General features: G+C 40.6%; 1 protein-coding gene across 1 annotated transcript in view; it reads right to left on the bottom strand.

Annotated features, from left to right (window-relative positions):
• Positions 1-22231, bottom strand: part of PLPP4 (phospholipid phosphatase 4) — a 45359-nt gene extending 23128 nt beyond the window's left edge. Inside the window, exons 1-2 of the mRNA XM_042863854.1 lie at positions 22176-22231; positions 4493-4601 (exon numbers count right to left, since the gene is read on the bottom strand). Coding sequence (XP_042719788.1) covers positions 4493-4601; positions 22176-22231 — 165 coding nt within the window. The remainder of the gene's footprint in view (positions 1-4492; positions 4602-22175) is intronic.
• Between the last annotated feature and the right edge of the window lie 3040 nt (positions 22232-25271).

Raw genomic sequence — 25271 nt, 5'->3', positions numbered from 1 at the left:
ACTGTATTTGATTTTCTGAAGAGCATCTGCATCAGCACAGAACAATTTGGACTATAGTTGATGACTGACATTAAACGTGTCTGTTAACTCTAAAGCATCCCACTCAGTGCAGTGCTAATACATTACAGGCTGTCCTCCCATCCCAGCTTTCTCTAGGAACACAAACCAGTTTCTCTCAACTATAATACCAAGGAATTTATCATTAGTAGCTTCCCATTTAAACCCTGAGTTTGTTTCTAGCTAGTCCTTCCATCTTTTTTGTCTCAGACCTTCAACCACAGAGGCAAAAGACAGTCTGGTAGGCAAAAATCCTGTCTGAAATCTACAAACTTCTTCACAATCACATTTCTTTAAAAGCAAATCAAGGTCCTTCTAAAGCCTTCTAGCACTTGCAGGAAAGTGAAAATGACACTTTTAAATAAGGCAAAAAGTAAGTTCTACATGGCACTTGGGGGGGAACCAAAGCCCGACTAAAATTATCCTGTCTTTACTGAGACTGAACCACAACTTACTTCCCCACTGAAATATAACACAGAGACATTGATTCAGAACACGATCAAAGATCTGCAATTCCTTTCTTCCTTTTATGACACAGATTAATCCTAATCCCCATTTTACACTTTTCATGTTGATTCATACTCAGCACTCAGCATTTATTACTTTGGTAGCGAATCTTGGACAAGATTCCCCTCACCTGCATCTGCAGAACATTATCTAAGCCTGTGAGCCATGCAATTTTTTTATTTTTATTTTTTTTTTTACATTTAGAAAGAAAGCCACATATTTCCGCAAGAAAAAAAAACCAACATAATTTTCACTTGAAACTCACACAGCCTGGAGACAGAAGGGAGCTTTAACCTAAGTTATGCTACTTCAGAAACATTCATTTCTTCCTACACTCAGCAATAGCTCAATATCTGCTTTCAGAGGCAAGGAGTAAAACAAAAATTAAAGCAGATCCTGGAATTGTTAGTTTTATTCAAAAAAGTAAGGACTGCCACCAGGAAAGAAAAGAAGAAAAATATCCCCATTTCATTGTTGAAGAACACATCATAATACAGGCAGGCTGACAGGCCTGTAGATGTGGCTTAATGGACTTAGAAATCTTTGGAACAAGCTGGAGCAGCAAAAAGTCAGCGAAGAATAGAATTCAAGTAGCAACTTGTTTCAAGACACTTCACAATCAGTCTTTGGAAATCTAGTAAAACTACAGAATTCCCCATATTTTACAAGCATATGGATCTTGTAGAGAGATAAAGAACATAAAGAACTAGATGCTGTTCCTCACACAAAAGCATTAGCTGAAGGGTTTTGTTTGTTTGTTTGTTTGTTTGTTTGTTTTTTCTATTCTGCAACAAAATGTGCACAGAAAGTTTTGGCTTACCAAAAGGATTCCTTTTTCCTTTATTTTGTAAAATGATTCTGTATGGCTCATATCCATAACAGATTTAGTAGCAGCCTGATGAGCAACACTAACCTCAGATACATTTCTGTAAGGTTTTATTTTCTAGCAGTGAAATATTCCGACACATTTCCTCGCTTTGCTGAAACAGACAAAAAGCCCATCCATCTCATTTGTTATTCATCCCAGCAAGCCAAAGATACGCTACAGTTACATCCCACGGAGAAGCACTCCATCTACTTTGATAAAACCCACTTCCACATACAGCATCATTTGCACATGGAACAGCAGTGATATACAATACTGTTTTGCTTCAGGATCTCATAGGATTTTTCAGTGGCCTTCTCAGAGCCCTCCTGAGAACAGCATGGCAGAAGAAATCCTACTTTTCAAGGGAATCTCGCACACCACTCTTGGCAAACTGCATAGAAAGTTGTGACTGTATAGCCAAATGTGACTGCTGTGACTGACACATTTCATACTACTCCAGTTCTATCCCCCATGGGATACAGAGCTGTGGTGTGAGCCTCATTCTACATGAAAATCCAGCGAGTCCCTTTGCCTTAGGACTACTGCAGTGTAGCAAGAAGAAAGCAGTGCACCAATACAGCATGGTAGTTTGGAGATGGACAATGGAAATCATAAGACACTGGCATTTGTCACGCTGGTCAAAGCATTAGGCTCAGACCTGTTTTCCTATTCAGTCCTACTGTGCAGTTTCTTTTGCTGTTCTTTCCTTTCTCTTGCCAGCACTTTGCAAGCTATCTGCAAAGCCTGTATCATCAAAGGATGGGAAGGAAAAGAAGAATAAGAGGCAGGCCATCCGTTTTTTTCTCATTTTCCTGGTGATTCATTTACATTTTCCCAACAGGGTCCTGGAACAAACCACAGCTGATGCAAGGTCAGATGAAGGTGGATAAGGCAGAGGCTCCAAGCCTTGTATCTGGAGAGCGGTGAAAACAGAAAGCACTCTCACTGGGAAAAAGGGAAGCCAAAAGCATAGAGCACCTTCCATGCTCTTGCTTAAGTTAAAGAATGGCAAGTGTTTTTAATATAAATACAAGCACTTCATTCCCTTCTGGCTGAAGATATTCTGAGGCAAGGGCTTCCTCATACTTCCATGCATCAAGAGTAGTTAACAGTACCTTGCACTTTACAAGACAAGGAATATTCAATGCTACACAGACAGAACAAGGCTCAGGTCTTCAAGTCCTCACGACTTGCCTGATGATGAAGCTGACCTCTGATTGGTAAGTATCAGAATTTAGAGTATTCACAACATTTATCTTAAATGCAAAGCTCTAAGCATATAAAAGAAACCCAGAAGTTCATAAATAATATCTAAGAAATTGCCTTCTGTTAAGCCATAGCAATATATTTTAATGCTGGAGTATAACACTAGTAGCAATAAATTCCTTACATAATGAGAGCTTGTGATCAATGTTATGGTTGGACTTTTCTTCTTTCTTCTTCTTTAATTAATGAAAGAGCACAAACCATATAGAAGTGTTCTGTGGTTCTTGTTTTAACAAGAACTGTTCACTGAGATACTGCTGTGGTCTGAGCCAGAAAGAAAGAACACAGATTTCAGAAAAGTTACTGACACAGATCCCTGGAAGTTCCAGCTGCCATAAAGTACACCAAGAGCTGGCTCTGTGTGAAGCTGGTGACAAGCCTAAGTGCTATGCTTACATCTCAGAATTATGCTTCCCAGTGGATCTGCTTAGAGTACAGAGGAAGGACTAATAATTACTCCAACCAGTTTCAAAAATAGTTTCATCACCAAAGAAATCTCTTGTACAATAATTCACTTTTGCTCCTTAAAGCCTTTAGTTATAAACAGAGATCAGACAAACCACGCAGCAAGGTAATACTCAGCCTAAGAGAAAATAGCAAAATTAAACTCTGAGTCTGTCTTTTCATAGCACAATGATTTCATGTTTCATTTTAATTGCTGTTGTTTTAAACAGGTGTCTTCCATTCCAGAAAAAAATAACAATAATTCATCCCTCTAGGCTGAAAAAGTACTTAAGGGAGCTGATTCTCAGTGCAATATAAATAAGTCAGTGAACCTAAAACCTGGTCTTCAGCCACTGTCTTAGAAGGCTGAAATATATTGTTGCCTCATAAACAGGAAACACGTTTCAGTTGTTCCATGTTTAATTAACACATTCCATAACTTAAGGCTTAAAAAATATATAAATAAAAAGGCAAATTACAAATCTGATTTGTGTTTATTCTGAATTCAGGTACTTCGTCTGAACAGTAAAACCCTGGCTTCACTGAAATCATTTAAACACAAGGATACGAGGATTTGACATCATCTGCCATGCCCCTTCCTAAAAATGTGGACTGAAGAAGGTTCTCCAGACAGACCTCGTTGTTTTAATAGCCAAACTATATCCCCTAATTTCTTAGCATTTATTTACTGGTCTATCTTACTACTCTCTTACGAATAGCCTATTTGATAGTTAATCAATATTGCTAGTGAAACTTACCAAACTCATGAATTTTGATAACCAGACCAACAGTAGAAATCAGACAGTCAGTCTGCATGTCAGCATGAGCCACGCTGGGGGGCACCAGAAGAACAGTAGCAGCAATAATGTGCATTTAATACACTCCTGGTACCTCAGGACTGTTAGCAGATGCCAAAACAAAGGTTTTGTCTACAGAATTTGGAAACAAATAACTCAGCGCCTAATACGCCTAAAGCAAATTGGATTCCAAAACTCAAGCACTTAACCTAATAAGAGCACTTAACCTAATAACAAGGTTTAGTGAGGTCACACAACCAGCTAATTCTAAAAGCTTCTCTAATTGTTTCTCTAGAATCTCTCTACTTAACACTAGTTTAAATCTTAATCTTAAGACTCAACATTCCTAAATTCTGTCAATCTGGTATTACTGGTTTTTAGACACTCTCCACAATTCACCATATTTAGCTAGTCAGGACATTCCTGATTTAGAAAATAATGGTCATTAGAATTAAAGGGACAAACTGTTCTTATGAAAGGTTTTCTCACTGCTTATCAAACAATAGTGGATTTAGTTTACAGCTATCAAACAATCATGAAATGTAGTACTTACAAACATAAGACGAGTAGGTATGTTGTCTGATTGCACCAAAGGATTTTTATACAGCCAGATCTCTTCCGGCTGGATAACCCGCTGGAATGGATCCAAAAATTCTGTAAAACTGAAAATAACAATTGAAGATATATATATATATATTTTTTTAAAAAAAATTAGAAATGAAAAAATTAGAAAAAAAAACAGAAAACTTATGATCATTTAAAACTTTACCTCGCATTAATTACGATATAGCGTGCATTAATTAATTTTATAATACACTCCTATCCTACACCAATGCTTTTTAAAACCTTCACTGATACAGGAAAATGGTTTTTAAAAGTCTATATTCTACAACTTTAAAGAAGTTCCATTATCCCATTTTATTCCTGTGGGAAAAGTGTGCAAAATATTGTGGAAGTAGAAAAATCACATGCAGCAGATGTTTTACACTGAAGAAATTACGTACCAGTTACCAAAGACAAAGGGCATTTCAAACTGCAACGGTAACAGCACTGGTGGACAAGGAAAGAGGAAGCAAAGTCATCTGCCTCAACCTGTGGAAGGCCTTTAATGCAGTCCCACACAACAATCTTGTCTCTAAGCTGTATGATGAAAAGAAACCTGTTGGCTGGAAGCCACATTCAAAGAGCTGTGGTCAATAGTTTGATGTCTAGGTAGAGAGCAGTGATGAGTGGTGTCCTTCAAGGGTCCACATTGGGACCAGAACTATTTAATATCGTCAGTCATTACATATATGGCAGGATTGAGTATACCTCAAGAAGTACTAAGTTTGTGGTGCAGATAACACTTAAGTGGGAAGAAATATCACCTAGAAGGACCTTGACAAGTTTCAGAGGCAGGCCTCTGCAAACCATGTGAAATTCAACAGGGCCAAGTGCAAGGTCAAGGCAATCCCCAAACATCTGTACACTGAGTGATAAATGGATTACTTTGCAGGGAGGGACTTGGAGGTGTTGAGTATTTCATCCACCAATACAAGCCAGCAGTGTACACTTGCAGCCCAGAAAGCCAATCATATCATGGGCTGCATTTTGATGAAGATCTTTGCTCTTTTAAGAAAAATGATCAGAGGGTGAGGGAGGTGATTCTCTGCCTCTACTTTGCTCTCATGAAACCCCATCTGCAGCTCTGCATTCAGTTCTGGGTCCACCAATACCAATGGATATTTTACAGCAGGTCCAAAGACAGGAGATAGTCTCCAGCCTTACAAGGCAGGCTGAAGGTACTGAAGTTATTTAGCCTAAAGAAAAAAAGAAATTATCTATTGGCATTCCAATACTTAAATTGGACCTACAAGAAAAATGGAGAGACATTCTTCACCAGGGTGCGTAGTGATAGACAAGAATATGTTTTTAAACTAAAAGAAGATAGATTTAGAATTGAGATAAGAAAAAAATCTTTACTAGGAGGGTGCTGAGGCACTGGCATAGGCTGCCCAGAGAAGCTGTGGGTGCCCCATCCCTGGAAGTGCTTATGGTCAGGTTGCACACGGTTTTAACCAATCTGATCTAGTGGAAGGTGTCCCTGCCCATGGAAAGGACATGAGAACCAGACAACTTTTAAAATCCTCTCTAACCCAAACTACGATTCTACAATCCTATGACTACATCTTTCAGATCGTTGCATCTTTTCTGACATACTCTCCAAGCCATCTGCTGGTCTGATGTCTGTTTTGAAATAGATCTCAGAGCTGATGGATATGCCATGAAAAGCCTGGAAGCAGAAAAACGTCCTTTGACGTATCTGGACCTCAAAGCATTTCTTCAAAATGTGAAGAATAAACAAATACAAACATTTATGCTTCAAGGTGATCTCAGTATTTCCAAAAACCAGCGCACTTTTAGAAAATGTGTCACATTAGACCAGGGATTTAATTATTTTGACATGATGACACTTGATAGTATGAGCAGATGTTAAATGAGTTAAATGTTTTTTTCTTTGTCCTTTCTTCTTTTCTCCTAATTCTGTAAGAAAATTCAAAATAAAGTAAATTGATTATTTTTTGTTTCTCTGATGTCATCATTCTCAGAGGAATCATAATGACCCTGAAAATACATCATTTCTTTAAAAGCAAAATAATACACATGCTATTTTTCACATCTTCATCTTTTTAGCATTTAATTCCAATTGAATACTGATTTTCTGATTATTATATATTATCCCTGTAATCTTCTGAGAAAAAGATTAACCTCAACGAATCTACCAATGTCAGTAATAGTTATTACAATTATCATCTTATTTAGTAGTAGCAGTTTTTTAATCCATCACCTACTGAATTTGATTATGTATCCACTTTTTTCTCTTACTTGTGTTATCAATTGTCTTCCAAGAAAAGTAGTCAAATATTATGCAGAAACATGCAAACGAACAAAAATGTTGTAGCTGTGTAAAAAATAGTTCAAAATCACCATTGAAGGTGAAAAAAAATATAGATATAGAAGGTGGCATATTATGTCTGTGTGAGCAATACAGAAATTAAAAGTAAACAGTCAAAGGAAAGTGACTACATCAAAAGAAATCACTTTTTCCATCCTCAGAATGAACTCAGCTGCTAATTAAATTTTTATAACCAAAATTCATATGAGAACAATTCTCCTCTTTATTTGAAGCACTGTGGATGGGCGACTGGGTACAAGATTTCCACTAGCTTGAAGGCAATTCCCTTTGTACTCTATTAAACAATCATGAGGACATACTAGTTTCTAAGCTGCCTGACACTTAGTGATTTATGTTCCTTCAATCTAACCAGAAGTTTAGTCTATTACTATTCATAAGCTAACACAAGCTTGTTTAAATGATTAGATGTTGTTAGAAATGGATGTGGCCTTTGGATAAAGAAAGCTAATTTCTACACATTTTCTGTTATAGCTGAAATTAGAAACTCAATGATATAGTGCCCATTGGTAGCAGGTATACAAAGGAAGCTTCGTAAGTTGCCTAAGTAGATAAAAATGCACTATTAGCTTCTTGCCTTTACATTTTCTGCACATTTACATATTTACTCAGCATTTTTAACAGTTTATTAAACATGGTTTTGAATAGGTCGGTCTGATAGCATATACTGAAGGCATAAAGAACTTCCATTAACTTCAAGAGCCTTTTAACGTCACTTTCAAAGGAAAGTAAGAGAAACCAATGGTAATAAGATGAAAAACCTCAGTGATGAACACATACCCAAGTGCCTGAAGTTGCTTTGGGCATCCCAGCTTACTGCCTAAAAGACTACACTAAATAAAAATTGCCTTTTTTCCTAAGGACACAAGCGCACTTTCAAATTACACTACCCAGATTTTCATTTAACATATAGCCCTGTAAGATAATTTCTATGCAAGTACCACACCACAGACTGATCAAGTTACAACTCAGTGGTAGTGAATGAATCAAACACTGAACACCCTGTGTGAATCAAACCCTACGATCTGTGCTTCCACCATGCTCTTCATCTTCCATAAAGGCAAACTATTGCTTAGCACCTTACCTTAGCGCTTCAAATGCCTCCTGTAGCAGCTACCATCCTGTGGCATTCAGCAGCAAGAAAACAAAAAGTAATGACATTTGGAAGTTGCTAAGAACAGAGTCAGAGCAATAAGCAGCACTGCACTGGTAAAGCTGGTAAGGTAGAAACCTTTAAATGTTGCAGCACAAATGTTCCCAATATACCAACAAGAACAGGATGGATGGGCCCACCATTAGGATTATATTGTAGGCATGATAAAGCATGGGAAGAGAACAAACACGACGCTGGCACTCGGACTTTGATATCAGATAACTGATTACCAATTCTCTGACAAGCAGATCTGATCCTAATTTTTTTCTTTTCTTTTCTTTTTTTTAAATCCCGTTTGTCATCTGAGCAAGCAGAGAAGCAAAGGTGCAGGGTGTTCATCAACTCCCCTTATAAATCACAGTCAAGGACTTGTGAAAATGAATTTGGGTCTGACCATCATTTCCAAATTCCCCACAAAACAAATTAGCAATGAATGTGCTGCTTGAGCCGCATCACAGACTTCCTTTCATGAATGCTTTTCTCTCAGAACATTTCCCAAAACAGGTCTCAGATCCAGTAATAAAAGCTTTTATCATGTACATGCCAACTTAAATCGTGCAATCAGTTGTCCTGAAGTTAAAGCTGCACAGCTGCGAGTGGCATCAGCAAGACAGAAGTTGGGAGGGCTCCGTACAGCTTCTCCTAATTACAGTAGTATATGCACAATACATAACTCATTGAAACATTCTCACAAATGAAACTCATTGAAACTAAACTGCAGCCCCAAAGTCGCTAAAGAAGTGCCATGAAGTACAGCACAGCATAGGGCACAACAGCTGTGAAGGAATTCCTGCAGGGAGTACAAGTACACAATCTAGGTTGAACAGAAAGCTGTCACTGTTTACACCAGTTGGGTGTATCACTCTGAATGCTGCTTTTGCACATTGTCTGCTCACATCTGGACCTGAGATGTTAACTGATCTGCTCTTACCTGACACACACTAGTAGCTGGAAAAACATTTGTATCTTGTTATCTTGAAAAGAAAAAAAAAAAGAGCCAACACAAAATCTCCCCCACCCCGCCGGGGGGGCCCCCCCCCAAAAAAAAACACCCTGAGAATAACCATTCTTGTTCCTTCTCAATATTATTAAAGAAAAATTAGAACTATTTAGTGGACTCTTCCAAAGAAAGAGAAAGTATTAAAAGCTTGACACAGTCTGTGGCTGGAGTGCAAAATCAAATACTGCTGCTTACATGCATTAGTGTATATACTTGGGAAACAAAATTAATGTTTTTATTGATTCTTCATAAACTTTGATGGAAACCTGTTATGTTACCCATCATACTGTAACTGCACTGAGCCATTTTAAGCAATTTACACTTGCACTGAGAAGCAATAAGGAAGCAGCTGTACCAATAAAAGGTAAGTTTCACATCTACCTTTTTGAGCACTAAAACGCCGTTCTATACTTCCCAATACAAGGCCATGCACTATAAGCACCTGTCACTTTTGATTAACATTCTATAATCCTAATATGAAGCTTTATTGGGTTTGAATGTCCTGCAGTATACAGGGTAGACAATATGCACCAGAAATGCCATAAAAATAATTCAGTGGCAGTCTTTGTTGCTAGAGAAGTGGGAGGATCTGCTGCCTTCCTAATACTTGCAGAAACCCTCTGTTTTGTTTGTAAAGTAGCATTCACAAAGACTGAGTATTGTCAGAAAGTGAATACAGCTAGCGTAACATAGAATCCTTAGAGTTGGAAGGGACCTTTAAAGGCCATCTGGTCCAACTCCTCTGCAATGAGCAGGGACACCTACAGCTCCATCAGGTGCTCAGAGCTCCATCCAGCCTGACCTTGAGTGTCTCCAAACACTGCATACCTTATATTCCTTATTTTAGCAGCTTAATTTGTAGATTACAATAGATGCTATTAAGGTTAGCAAATGCCTCCTCCTGTGGCATTTGTCTAGTGAATGAGTGATCTTCTCATACCCCTGAGAAATTGCCTTTATTATTCTCCTCCTAGCAAAACAATGATTTGCAGTCCTAATATTCTTACAGATATCCCGAATGAAGAACAGTGTCAGCCTAATAACATTCCTGAAACAGTATGTCTCGAGTAATGCATTTGAAAACTTTGTTTCATTTAAAACACAAAAACAAGCTAGCAAGACTTGCCCACAAGTAACAGAAATCAACAGAAGCATTAAATTAGAAAGCACTTAAGAACTGAATTGAAGGAATAAGGAGGAAAATGAGCAGACATTAATCCAGTAAAATTAGGTGTAAGGAAATATGAGAAAAAATAAAAATAATAATTTTAAAAGCATTTTACATCTTGTTTTTATTTAATGGCGAGTAGAGAATATTTTCTCCAGGGTAGGTTTGGCTTTGGATGAGTCACTATCACCTGATGGAAAAGATTTCTGAATATTTTAAATTAGCAATTGCAATGTTATGTTTAATTAGCACATATGCCCACATTAGCCCTCTAGACATGAGAAATCATTTTGAGTAAGGGATTTAAAATAAATCCTGATGCAGATTAATATAATAGATATAAATGTATGAAATCACGGCTGTCGTATTTTCCAGATGTGATGGTGAAAGAGTTTCCAGCATTTTTCTTTAATCATACTAACAAAGCATAGATTTGCTTCATATATCCATTGATTTAGCAGATGTACGTCTGGGTGCTACCTCCTTCCAAAGCCAAATGGCCAGCCTGCTTTCTGTTCTCCTTGCAGCTAGCATGGGACCCCAGTCAAAGCAAACTTCACTATAATTTGGCCAACAAAACCAACTACAGTGTGAGATGAGCTCTTCAACAATGTGCCTAACAAGATAACGGAGTTTCTAAGTATTTTTGAGCCGCTGGACCCTTCTCTGATGTGCTATTTGAGGCTGTATTTACTCAGGCTTCACCAACTGTGCCTGGGATCAGGCCCAAGTCTGCTGCAGCATGACTTGAGCTACGTGCACCCAAACTGAATATAAGGAAGAAATGCATTAAAACCAGACCCAATACTTCTGCTCAAATTTTCTCTCCCAAGCTTAGCCCAAATTCAAGAAATGATATGAATTAAATGACAGGAGTCTCACTGCTTATGAGACTACATATAAATTATATGTAAATGCTCTTAGAAAATACAAAATAGTGAGCCAGCAATTCTTTCACAACACTGAAAAGAGAATAGCCTGGAGTATAAGAATCTAATGTGAATTTCCTTAGTCCCTAAATTGTACCTCTACTGTTTTCTCTACCATAGCATTTGAACTACCTCTGGACATTTCCCTTGTGACATTAACTCAGGCACACTAATCCTACGAAGTAAGAGAAAGGATTACACAAACACCACAAGCCACCAGCAGAACCAAACAGAGAGAGCTTCCAGTCTCCACAATCTCCTTGCTCGTGTACTGCCTGCATGTTTAGCCTTAAACACAGCTGAGCATTATTGCCAGAACGAAGAAATTAAGTCTGGAAACTTTCCATGCTTAGGAAAAAGTTGGGCATCAGGGAGTTAGAATACTTAACCAGCTCAGATGCAACCTTTTTTGCCATCATTTCTTCCTTAGAGAAGTGGAATATTTGGAAATGAGCACAGTGAAAGAAACTGGGAATAGCTGGTCATGCTGCATTGCAGCTTTGAACAGAAGAGACAAGTGGTTACATTGAAGCAGGAAGAAAGCACTGTAAAATGAGTCACTTTGGCATATTAAGGCTGTTTTTATATTTTAAAGTTTTCTTTCACATAACGTGGAAAGTGATCTTTGCCTCTTTTTCCTTCTCGTTCAGAAGAATACTACAGAAAAAAAAAAAAGAAAAAGGTCTAGCATTTAGCAGCTTTTGAGGTGAAAAAGCAGCTCAGTTCTTGTGATCCCTGCTCCCACAGCAACAGGGATGCAGATCAAGCACAAGGCAAGCAAGTTACAGCAGCTCCTTATTGACAGAGCACGACACTTAAGTCAATGCAGTAGAGCTGCAGTACTGCAACTTGCAATAGAAACAATCAACAGTGATACAGCCTTACAGTGGTATAGATACCAAAGTGAAACCCACTAAACCCACTGCATACTCTTTTCTTTGCTTATTTTTTTTTTTTTTTTTTTTTTTTTTGTTAATGAAAGCACAATTTAGGGTATTAATTGTTCCCTCGTACGATATTTTTATTACGTATTTCCTATTACAAAAGCTATTTCACAGAAGTCATGTGTTTGCGTGTGTTTTGGGGGAGATGTGGAGAGAAAAAGAAAAACCTTCAGTAGCTCAAACACTGACAAAGCCAGCAGAAGTTTCAAAGCCTGCAGTGCTACACCGTTGTAAATAATGGAAGAGTAGAACTCATATTACAGGTTAAAAATCACCCAAGCGAGTATCTGAGTAATGAATCAAAATACACTGCAGACGATCAAAATTTTGCTTTCCATTCATTTTAATGATTGATTTTATCATCTCAAATGCTTTTTAGCCAAACAACTCTCAGCAGTTCCTCAGACAATTATCCCAGTGTTATAGCAATTCCTGGTCAAGCAAGAACGTGTCATTTTAACCACAACAGATTGTTTCGTTTGGGAATCTATCAAACCCCATTAATCTTATTTTTAAAAATGCAGATTATAAAATGAAACACTTCAGGATAATTCAAGAGATACTTTCTGGGCCAAGATATTCACTAAACTTAATGCGAATTTACAAATCATTTTATTCCCATTTTTCCTTTCAAGTTGTTTTATGCAATGACTTCATTATTGTCCAAGGGAAAAAAAGAAAAAAGACCTGCCTAACTATATTCAAAAATCAAAATTAAATCCAACTGTAGTAAACTCACTCACTCCAAAAACACTTGTATGAATAATTACATGTTCCAGAGACTAGCATTAATAATGATCCAAAAAAGATATATTAACAAGGAATATGAACATCACTTTTAGCATTTTGTGACAATTACTGAAGTCCAATAGCAAGAGCTACACTCCTATAAAGCACCTTGGACACGAGAGGAATAAAATTATTAACACCTTCTACGTTGCCCATGAGAGTACAGTCAGGCTTTCAGATCTGTTCTCCCATTAGGGGAAATGAGCAGCTAATGAAAATATATAACACTTTGTATCAAATGATGTTCTCCATGCTGTTTTCAATTTGTAAGGTTTCACAATACTTGGTAGGGTGCCACAAATCCTTCAAAGCTGACATATTTCTGAGCTGACATTCAGTCCTCCGTTATCAATTCTGAGGTCAGCAGTAAAACATCTGACTCAAAATACAGCAAAACATTGAAATGCATGATTGCATGTGAAATATTTCATGTAATCTACAATTTCATTTTCCTCACAGTCTTATCGGTGCAGAATCTTTAGAATAAGGTATCTGACATGGCAATGCCCACCAGCCATGAGGGATCATCAGCTTCTGCTCTATCTTTGCCGAAGTATTCTCCAGGTAACTTGGTATTAGTAATACCATTCCCTTCTCTGCCCATCAGCATGAGCCAAAAACAAAACGTTGCATGAATGTCTCAACTTCTCCCACATGCTGGGACAGATGCTCAGGCAGAACAAGTCGCAGTCTGCTAAGTTATTACTTCATGTCAGCCTACAAGGCCATCAAGTCTATCTCCTTCCAGTAACGTAGTTTCAAATTCAGATTAAAAACCAACCAACCACTCCTGATGTATTTTAGAATAAGTCACTCTTAAAAGTTTCCAGTGGTGCAGATTCCACATGTGCCTCAGGTAATCCATCCCAGCACTCAGATGTCCTTAGAATCGGGTTGTACATCTCCACACTCCACCTAAGTTTCCTTGCATCATTCCCTTCTTTAAGTTCCCCAAGAACAAGAAAAGCAGTTTGCTCTCTTTACATGTCTCTACAGCAGCCTCTTAAAGGAGGAAATTACTGTCATTTCTAGACTCAACAGCTCAATTATTTCCACCTTTTCCCCCACCCACCTCCACCCAAGAAAAAAAGTTCTCTATACCCTCCTATCATCTCCTATCATTCTCCTGCAGAAGCTGGCAGCCAGAGGCTTGGATGGGTACACTCTTGGCTGGGTAAGGAGCTGGCTGGAGGGCTGGGCACAGAGAGTGGTGGTGAATGGAGTCAAATCCAGCTGGCGACCGGTCGTGAGTGGTGTTCCCCAGGGGTCGGTGCTGGGGCCTGTCCTCTTCAATATCTTTATTGATGACCTCGATGAGGGCATCGAGTGCACCCTCAGTAAATTCGCAGATGACACCAAATTGGCTGGAAGTGTGGATCTGCCTGGGGGTAGCGAGGCCCTACAGAGGGATCTGGACAGGCTGGAGAGCTGGGCTGGAGCCAATGGGATGAGTTTCAACAAGGCCAAATGCCGGGTCCTGCACTTCGGCCACAACAACCCCAGGCGACGCTGCAGGCTTGGGGCGGTGTGGCTGGAGGACTGCGTACAGGAAATGGACCTGGGGGTATTGATTGATGCTCGGCTGAACAGGAGCCGACAGTGTGCCCAGGTGGCCAAGAAGGCCAATGGCATCCTGGCTTGCATCAGAAACAGTGTTGCAAGCAGGAGCAGAGAGGTGATTGTTCCCCTATATTCAGCACTAGTGAGGCCGCACCTCGAGTACTGTGTCCAGTTTTGGGCCCCTCACTGCAAGAAAGATATTGAGGCCCTGGAACGTGTTCAAAGAAGGGCAACAAAGCTGGTGAGGGGTCTGGAACACAGGGCTGATGAGGAGAGGCTGAAGGAGCTGGGAATGTTCAGCCTGGAGAAGAGGAGGCTCAGGGGAGACCTTATTGCTCTCTATAACTTCCTGAAGGGAGGTTGTAGTGAGCTGGGGGTCGGCCTCTTCTCTCGTGTCATTAGTGATAGGACCAGGGGGAATGGCTTCAAGCTACGGCAGGGGAGATTCAGGCTGGACATGAGGAAGTATTACTTTTCAGAAAGGGTGGTCAGGCACTGGAATGGACTGCCCAGGGAGGTGGTGGAATCACCGACCCTGGGGGTGTTCAAGGAAAGGCTGGATGTTGCGTTGAGGGACATGGTTTAGTGGGAGCTATTGGGAATAGGTGAACGGTTGGACTGGGTGATCTTTTAGGTCTTTTCCAACCTTAGTGATTCTATGATTCTATGATCTCAGTCCTCCCTGATGCTTTCAAATTTACTTGCATGAGTTATCAGCCACTTCTTATGAAATCGCCAGTTGCAAATCCTGTTATGCTAACCTCCACCTCAAAACAAACAAACAAAAAAAACACCATGAAAAACCCCACCACCAACAAAAAAAAAGCACCCAACATCACACTTATTCAATTTTAGCTGTTTAATTAAAAGTCAGCAGTATTTAAACTAGGGAGATATTTAGTAGTAGTAAAGGCCAAAAACAATTTATTTTTCTGCATTACAAATTAAGAGAATACACAGGGACTGCAGCAATTTAGTTTACAACTGCACAGTTTTCCTGATCTGGTTTTCTTCAGAATCCCATAGATTAGTCACAGATTTTCTTGCACGGTAATGACTGAACATAACAATCTCAAATTCACAAGGAGAAGGAAAAACATGAATTAAAATACCTTAAAAAGTTAAGAAATTATAAAAAGTTTATTTCAAGTGCCACACTTGATGACAATTTTGTTTATTCTATGAGGATAATCCAATTGGATCATATGTAAAGCTGTTATTCTCATTCAGAAACCATTGAGTCTTTCTTTAGTCATTCAAGAAGCAAATCCCTGATGTTTATCAACCAATCACAACCAATACTTTAAAAAGGATGCATGTGTTGCCTTTACTTTCTTTGGATCCATCAGTCCTTGCAATACAGATACTGTACTCAAAACATCTGTTCAGCATCAGGAGAGTGCCCACTATAGGAAAGAAAAAACCCCACAGGAAATACACTAAATCTAGTCTTTAATCCACTGTCAGTGTCAGTGATTCTACCAACTGCTTCTGAGCACTGACTTTTCAAAATCATCATCAGACTGGGAGACCAAAGATGTGGCATGGTAACTCCAAACCATGCACAAGCACATTCTCAGCAACAAGACTGCAGCACATCTCTATTCCTTACAGCAGTGGCTTTCATAGAAAGTACAGCTTGACTGTGCTTAGATCAAAGTATAAAATTCCATTTTTTAAAGAAAGCTTTCCCTTACCGGAACCACATCAGGTTTAGTAAAATTCTAGCTATAAAAAGTCCTCAACTAAGGCTGAGAGTGAAGTGCCAAAGCCAGTGAGTACATAGGATTCATTGTGAAGACACACAGTCACCAGTTACTCCCCAAAAATCTGGAGCAGATGCTTTGGCATTTAAGAAAATACCTTTTTTCAGCATGGATTCATGTGAGAGTTTAGCTGTGGACAAAACTGTGAACCCTGCCCTATTCACAGGAAAATTAGAATTCTTGACATTAAATCCCATTTTGCTCCCTGGTACTCAGGTAAGACAAACAAACTCAATGGCATAATCAGTAAGAAAGTATTGAAATTGTTTTGTATTTCTTTCGTTTATCTTTTGAACTGACAGAAGTCTGCACACACACACACAAAAAAAAAAGAGAGCAAAAAAAACCCCAACAGAACCACGTTATGGGTACAGTTTTTTCCTGAATAACTTTTTTTTTTTTTTTTTTAAATCAAAGTCAGTACAATACTACTCTAGCTTCAATAAATAAAATAAGAAAACAGTGCAAACAGAAGCTTCAGCTCTGTGAGGACCAAACTGCAGTTGTCTCTGTTAGCTTGGTGATATTTCATTTATATTGGGACAGGCACACAGCCATTGCATTGTGTGCTTTGTAGTACATGAGGCACAACGGGTACCTATGAACTTTTGTTTTACTATAACCTTCTCAAGGAGACATAGCTGAGAGAAGCTTTAAAAAAAAAAAAATCAGGTTACTTTGTGGTGTATCAGTGAGTTAAAGAAGCTCCATGGCATTCTAATTCTCCTATGGCTTCAAAGGCATCCCGAACTCTGCTGAGCACAGAACAAGCCTGTTGCTTGCTGCTCAAGCTCCATATGCAGCCTCTGAAGCTCCATGTGCAACCTTTGATATATGCTCTCAGATCACAGGCACCAGAGAAGCTAAGGTCTTTTTTTAAAGCCAGTCTCTCCCTTAACTGCGCATTAACCAGACTCAGTGAAGGAGAGCTCAGCCCGGGCTACTGATTCCCTCACTTTAGCATGATTTCAATTATGGTTTACAGTAGAGTGCCTATTTTTAAACAGGCAGTAATCAAGCGTGTGGATACTCTCACTTCCCATCATCATTACTACTTGCGAAACTAACTCTGAAAAGGCTCCAAGAAAATTCACTGCTCAGTGGGTCTGGCTACTGTCCACACGCATTTCAATAAAGAATTTATCATCTAAATGAACCAAGGGTCAGAAAAAAGTATTATTCTCCCTTCACAGAAGAGACATTAAGGTACAGAGAAGTCCATGACTTGAGATCAAAAACCAGGTTCTAAACCAAGTCAAATCTTAAGGTCAAAAAAAATAGGACTCAAACAGGCTAACAAGCTCATGTGGCCAAATACCAATTTCTCTTTGAAATGCTCCCCTATAGATCCTACCCTTGAAGCATCCTTTGCGTTCTTGGTCCAAATGATTTGTGCAGTTTGTGTCAACATGAGGAAACATCTTGATGTCGCAGCCTGGTGTTTTGCTTCTCGGTACCGTTCTGCTTATGCTACCTCCAAGTGCTCAGTGGTTCCAGCTTAGTCTATGCTCCATAACTCAACAGAAATTACATAGAAAAGGCAAACCCCAACTGCAGGAAAATAGGAAGGCAGCACTGTGAACTGCCTCAGCTAATTGATTTTTTTGTCTGTGTTAACAAGACAATATACAGTGTCATTTCTGAAGGGAACTTATCCAGATCCCCACCCATGACAAAGAAAGCTGCTTGAAAGTGCCTCCCAGCCTAAAGCATTTCACGCACATTCATAACTCAACTAAAACGACAATTGAAGAGATCCAACATACACTGTATCAGTTTGCATTTACTTAAGCCAGAGTCTGAACAAAGCACACATTCAAAAGACATCAGTATTAGTTAGCACTGCACACTCACGTGTGTGTAAATTCACATATCAGCCTGCAGATAAACACACTGCCCCAAGGGAGTCTATTAATGAAACTGTGCTGGAGGGAAGACATCCAATTACTTTGAATGACATTTATATTTTAATCACATCACACTCACTGAATAGCTTGCAGTTTGATGAAGCAGTCCTTGGAAGACTTTTTCATCATTTAGACAGCTCATGAAACATAAGCAATATGCTGTTGACACCAGAAGTCACTGCACTAAAAACACCACAAGACACACAAATTCTTTCATCTTACTATTAGGACAACATCGTGGTCTTGAAATGACTGAAAAAAGTTTTCCTTGTAGAAGATAACTAAAAGTGAACAACTCAAATAGAAACAGCCTTACTGGCAATTTAAGGCTTACACAGAGCTACCACTCAGTGTGTTCTTTATTTTTAGAGAAGATGAACATCGTTTTAAGGACATTGCTCCTTGTGCTGGCTCACAAATACTTTCTTCAGTCGTCTTAATACAATCAAGTCAGTCAAAACAATTTGCTTTCTTCAGACATTCAATAATGCCATCATCTGTATGGAGCAGAAAAACTGATCACATTTAATGTGGTTTAGCATCAGTCAGGCATCATAAAGTGCTCTAAGTCACAGGAATAAATAAAATGAAGAAAACAGGGATGCAAGCTCATATATCATTCTTTAAACTACTGTGTTGTGTTTTTTTTTCCTATAAACACAGTATTTGTAACATTTTTTATAGTCAATAGACTACTTCTATTTCCCATGCCTTACATGAAAAAAATCTCTTTCAAAAATCCAGTTATGCACTCTCAGATACTTCTGAACAAACAACAATCTAAAACAAAAAATATGAAATGATAATTGATTAAAGCTTGACTGAAAAACATGTGAAGCTGCATAAAGTAATAACTGGTTGAATTACACTGCGAGGATTTTCTTTGTCCGGTATGCAGCAGACCATCTATGCTCATTAGGAACAGTTCAGTTCAGTCAAAAGGTGCAAGGCTGAGTATCTTGGGAACTAAACGGGAATTTGCTCATCTTGAGGAACGAGGAAAAGCTGTAGGGTAGAACAGAAATATTGCTGATTTCTCTGCAGTTTGTGACTTATGGCTGGAGAGCTGCTTTGCTGGAGGGAACTCAACATCTAGTTACCCTCCCAGCCAAGGAGGCATCAAGTACATTTTTGACTGCAACCAGTTGTTTTTAAATTCCGCTTCTGAATCTTAGGCAGCTGTAGGTCCTCAAATAAATCTCTCCTAACTAATCTCTTCTTCAACAGCAGTAAATCCTGAGGGATAAAATGCCCTTCAGTACAGATCTCTTTTAATGCACAGAAGCTTGAGCTGCTTAATTTCAATACCTAAGCCAGTCTTTAATTGCTAAGTGAACACTTCACAATTACTAAGAACACAACGTGTAGAACTGAGTCAGTTGTTATCATTAAAACCTGCTGAACTCACCCAAACAAACACACAACCACCAAAAACGTGCATAACTTGTAATGCTGTACATTCTTGTGACAGAAGGGAACATCAATGAGAAGTACTGGGTTTTTTTGCCCCAAGTGACACGAGCAAAGTTGGTAATTTTAGCTTCTGGGGAAAGAAAAAAAAGTTGCCAGCCTCAAGGATAGAAAATATGGCTGTTGTTGCTGCAAAATACATTCAAACTGGCAATACATTTACTTTCAGAAATCAGCATAAGTTTTGACACCTCCATTTTTAAGAAATCACATTTATCACCAAGTAAAGCTATAACACATAACATGCACCTGTTCCTTTTTATAGTACAAAATATGCCAATGTATCATTCTGAGTTGTATTAGTCAGTAGGTTGAAACTAGAGACATCTGGGAAGCACATATGGCATACATGACCACCCCATAACTATGGAACCATTCTCTTCAAGCTCAGACTTCCAGCACCGGTTTGCAGCAACCAATTGATCAACATCTTCTCAGGATGAACTAATTCCCTTCAGCCCAATTCCTGGTCAACAATCACCAATGCCACTGTTAGCATCTCAGACCTGGCCTCAACTCACTGGTGCTAATGGCACTCCTTTCCAAGGGAGGACAGAACCACACAGCCTTTTCATTCCTAGAAACAGTTTCTGCAGCAGAGCTTACGCTGCTGTTGCCTGGGTCCCAGTCCCAAGGCTTCCAACTTCATCTGTATTTGTTCGTTCTTGAAAAGATATTTCAATGAACTCAGAACTCCATAAAAATGCATCTCTTGTTGTCTATAAAGCCACAGAAAACAACAAACACAAAGGGGTTTCAAAGGATAAGTGCCTCTTTGAAAAGCTGAGGGAAATACCAAATAGCAGTAGCAATTTCAACAACAAAAATATACTTAATGTTAAAATTATTTCACTATAAAAGTCATTGGTTCTGTTTACTTAGAGTTTATATTCTTGCAATCACTGCCAACAAATAAAGTGCAGTTCTTCATGAAACTAAATGCCAACCCGGATGGGAATGTTTAGTTTTAGATGTCAATTAATGCTCCTAATGACCTATTACAACATCTAAATTATTCAGCAAAATTCCAAGCAGGCAGGAGTTGAGCCACAAGGAAACATGGCAATTGCTTCCACAGGCATCAGCCATTCGGCACTGCAGTGACTCCACCAAAAGCATTTCCTTCAGCCACCCATTCAGTTAATTTTAAAACAACTGCATAAAGAACAGCAAAAATTACAAAATAAGTGCTGAATTACAAAAACAAAAGGCATGACCCTGATGTGGCATTGCATCCTGAGGTCTGCTCCCATCCTGTAATCACACACATTCCAGATTAGAGTTCTGCTGAAAGGAGCAGGACTACTTTTAAGGTAAAGATGCAACTGAATCGAAAGGTATCAAAGGTACCTCTCAGGTTATTGAAAGAAAGTCTTTCCTAGAAAAAGAGGATGACACTGATTAGAAACATTGCAAATATACTGATGCAAAAAAAGAAGATCAGAGAGAAATGAGCAACAAGGAGCAATTCAACTAGTAGCGAAGTGGGCAAGTTATTCATTAACCATGAGACTCAGAAAGGAATCAGATCAAAGCATGCCAGCATTGCAGCTGTAAGTCAGTGCTGCGCTTTAACAGATGCCCCACTACTGCTGTACGCATCTGTGACAATCTGAACCCACTGCTAAGCAGGCAAACAGGCAACAGCAGAACCTGGTCTGTGACGCTTCAGATGTTGGATATTCATCTTTCAACATCAAGCCAGCTTAAATGAAAACTGAACATCTCACTGCTCCAATGCATGGAGAACCGTCAGAAAAAAAAAAAAAAAAAAAAAAAAAAAAAAAAGAAACGGGTATAGCTCTGAGAGGGCAGGGAGCAAAATAACACGGAACTGCTTTCTGCTCTTTCAGCAAGCAGACTGTCATCAGAGAATGGCCAGGGTTGGAAGGGACCTCAAGGATCATGAATTTCCAGCCCCCCTGCCACATGCAGGGCCACCAAACTCCACATTCAATATTAGACCAATACTTGTCATGACTTGTGTTCCCACGTAGCAGTGTGCGGCAGTGCCTTTCTAGCCCCACTACACACACCTCACTCAGCTCCAGGCGGCGGCTCTCCACGACAGGAGCCTGCCCCGTGCCAACCAGAGCTCTCCCGCTGCCGAGACGTGAATGCAACTATAATTGTCAAAGCGACAGCAGCAGTAGGGTAGAGGGTTTGTTTTGTTGGGTTTTTGTTGTTGTTGTTGGGGTTTTTTTTTTTGTTTTGTTTTTTGGTGTTTTTTTTTTTTTTTTTTTTTTTTTGGCAGGTTGATTTTTGCACACTTCTCCCACAAAACGTAAGGAACATAATTCTCTAAAAATCTCCTGCAGCGCATCATCCCGGGTCAGCAGTGTTCCCGTACCTCCAGGGACTAAACCCCCCTCCCAGACACAGCACTCCCCCTCACTTTGTCCACGAGAACAGCAACATCTCCCCTCGCCCAAAGCTCCAACAGCGGCTGCGGGGCGGCTGACGGCTGTTACCCGGCGCTGAAGGGCTGCCAACCCCTCGCCCCCTCCGCCTCTCGGCTGCAAGGAAGTAAAGTTGAGGCACTACCAGAGATACCCGCTGGTGTCGTTACCCCCTCCCGCTGCCCGGCCGCTACTCACACGAAGACCCCGAAAAGCAGCACCCGTATGCCGATCTCGATCGCCAGCTCCCGCATGGTGCGTCCCGGCGGACTCCGGCAGCCCCACGCCGCCGCCGCCGCCTCTCATTCCCCGCTTGGGGTGGGGAGCACCCGGGGCGGCTCGGCCGCCTCACGCCGCCGTCCGGCAGCTCTCCCCCTCGGTCCGAAGGAGCGTGGCCGCCGCTCGGAGCCCCTCGAGGTGCGGTCCGCGTCCCTCCATCCTCACGGCCGGGCTGCGCGGGCGGCGAGGAACGGTGCTGCCGCCAGCTGACGGCACCGACGCCGCGATAGAGGCGGGCGGCAGCACGGGGGGAGGGTCCCGGTGACTCACGCGGTGTCTCCCCGCGCGGGGGCCGGGGGGTTCCTGGGGATTTCCCGGGATCGATGCCCCGCCTCAAGGAGAGCGCCCCGAGGCTGTTGGACGGGCTGGAAGAGAAGTGAGATGCGCTGCTTCTGCCTCGTTTACTGCAGTCCTCCGCTCCAAGCCTCAGCTGAAAGAAATTAACTCTTTGCCCGCTGCGAAATTCTCTCTCTCTGTCCCCCCCCCCGGAAGAGTACAGCTCATATGAGGAGTCACAGTGTGACTTCGGATGGAACGCTGCACTCCCGAAAAGATGGACGCCCCCAAAATAGTGGGGTGCTGGTAGCAGCTGCTGTTCCTAATAACTGCTGCTAGTTTGTGAGACGGGCTGCTCCATCCGAGACCTCCCATGTCGGCACCGAGCTTGGCGTGTTTACATAATGTTTGTGTAAAGGATTTGCAGTGTTTGAACATTTCCTGCAGGGTGTGTGTAACAGGAGTTCCACGCGTTCAGGTATCAATGTTGTTTTAAACTCTACTGCCTATTGTTAATGCAAATAACCCAGGGTGGCACTCTGCCTCAGCCGGTCAGGCTCTACGCAGTACATCAGCTCTCCTCCTTGATCCCCAGAACCAGTCCAGCTCAATGAGCAGGCAGAATAGTGGCTATGTGGGACTGCAAATTGCTGGCATGGAACACAGGTGACAAAACAACATTTTCACCCCATCCCCACGGCAAGCTCGGAGCCACCTGGTCCCAAAACTGAGAGGTTGTGGATGCCCCATCCCTGGAGGCTGGATATGGCTCTGGGCAGCCTGGTGGTTGGTGACCTGCATATAGCAGGGGGTTGAAACTAGATTATCATTGTGGTCCTTTTTAACCCAGACCATCCTATGATTCCATGATCTTTGTGTTGCCTTAGCCTACGTTTGCTGAAGGTTAGTTTAACTACCTTAGGATTGAATCCTAATCAACTTTATTGTAAGAAAAATGCAGGCTGACCGCACTAAATCAAACTAATTCACATCTGAGTGCTTTTAATTATCTGTTTTTCTGTGGCTGTTGAAGGCAAGTGCTTCAGGAAAGCCTTCATAGCTATTAATATTGCACATAGTTACAAAGCAAACATCAGCACTGCATTAGGGAAACAATCCATTTTACTGCATGATTATTGCTCAGGAGTTATACGCTGGAGGGGCTTTATTGAACCTGTCTGCTATATGTATCAGATGGAGGCACTGAACTCCAAGTGCCACACAGAAAAGCTCTTTCTTACCACTATCGTGGAACATTGTGTGGAAGGAGCTCCATACTGACATCATGTAAGCAGTACAGCCATGAGAGTGGCAGCAGCTTAGAAAACACAGGTGCATGACTGCCATTGGAGACAGCACTTCAAATGTTTGTGCTTCTTAAAAGAGATCTGCCTCCCATGCGTGTCTCAATTCACCAAAAAGAAAAAAAAGCGATTTGTTTCAAGAAACAAAGCTAAATGTCAAATCTACAAGTTGTTGCTAAAGGACACCTCCCCTTCCTTTGAGAAAACATGCAATTGGTTTGTATGCTATTATTGAATATTTGTATTTTCTCTAGTTCCTGCCCCAAATGACTGGTGAGTTCATGTATATGTTGTTGGTAGGTGTGCATAAGAAAAATCAATGTTTATAGAATCAGCCCTTATCTATGGGAATAGCCACATGCTTGGTGTAAATCAAGCCAGCCATGTAACCTGGGAGTTGCAGGGACTGTCAGGCGATACTGGTTCAGTCACCGTCACTGAACGATTTAAGATCCATCTGCATGTGGTGCTGAGGAATGTGATTTAGTGGAGGGTTGTTAGAGTTAGGGTAGCATGGTTAGGTTGTGGTTGGACTCGATGATCTTTAAGGTCTTTTTCAACCTGAGCTGTGATTCTGTAGTTACCAGATCCACACCAGCTATGGGGCACGCAGGTGGCAGAATGGGCCAGCTGTGCTTTCCCCACTTGAGTATCTAGACACCACCTATATGGTGTTTAAATGGAAAACAGTCACATCTTTTCCCCTCTGCATTTTTTTCCTGCTATTATATATATTTTTTTCACTAGGCTGTGGATCCTCCAGTCCCTTTGGCTTTGATACAGTACTTGCAGTACTACAGAAAAGCAGATTTTCCTGATAGATTGGTGTAAGTTTGGTATCATTCAAGTCGTATCAGCAGAGCTAATAAATAACAGTTCTAAATTAGAAATGAAACAAAAGTTATCCTGCTGCAGCTATCTACTTGCAGCGTTCTGATTCTCTAATATGCATTAGCTGATGGTGATTTATGAAGCTTAAATACTTCTGATTTATTTTCTGAAGTTAGATTAAGCTTATATCTGGCTGCTGAACAGAACTTGTTCTGAGTTTTCAACCAAATAGGAGGTAGAGAGATAACTGGCAGGCAACAGACTTCAGGCTACAACCTGCAGCAGGAGCAGTGTGGAGTCACTGTGCTGCAGCTACAGATTTTCACAGCAAATCACAGTGGGAACAACTCAGCTTACCATTCGTCCCACCCCTACCATAGGCATAGCATATGTGCTTAATGCAATTGACTTAGTTGTTACTGCGAAGGAGAGAGAGCTGGTCCCACTATCAAGCCTTTCAGATGGCTGGCTGGGGCTGCCAGCAGTTTTCTCTCACCAGGGTTAGTATTAAATGTGGAGGTTGGTGGCCCTACCTGTAGCAAGGGGGTTGGAGCTTGATGATCCTTGGGGTCCCTTCCAACCCAAGCCATTCTACGATTCAGGG

This window comes from Lagopus leucura, unplaced genomic scaffold (assembly GCF_019238085.1).
Source record: "Lagopus leucura isolate 7727_CA_CO unplaced genomic scaffold, USGS_WTPT01 Super-Scaffold_741, whole genome shotgun sequence".
NCBI classification, from domain to species: Eukaryota; Metazoa; Chordata; class Aves; order Galliformes; family Phasianidae; genus Lagopus; species Lagopus leucura.
The sequence above is the reverse complement of the archived record's forward strand: the minus strand, read 5'-3'. Positions and strand labels throughout refer to the sequence as shown.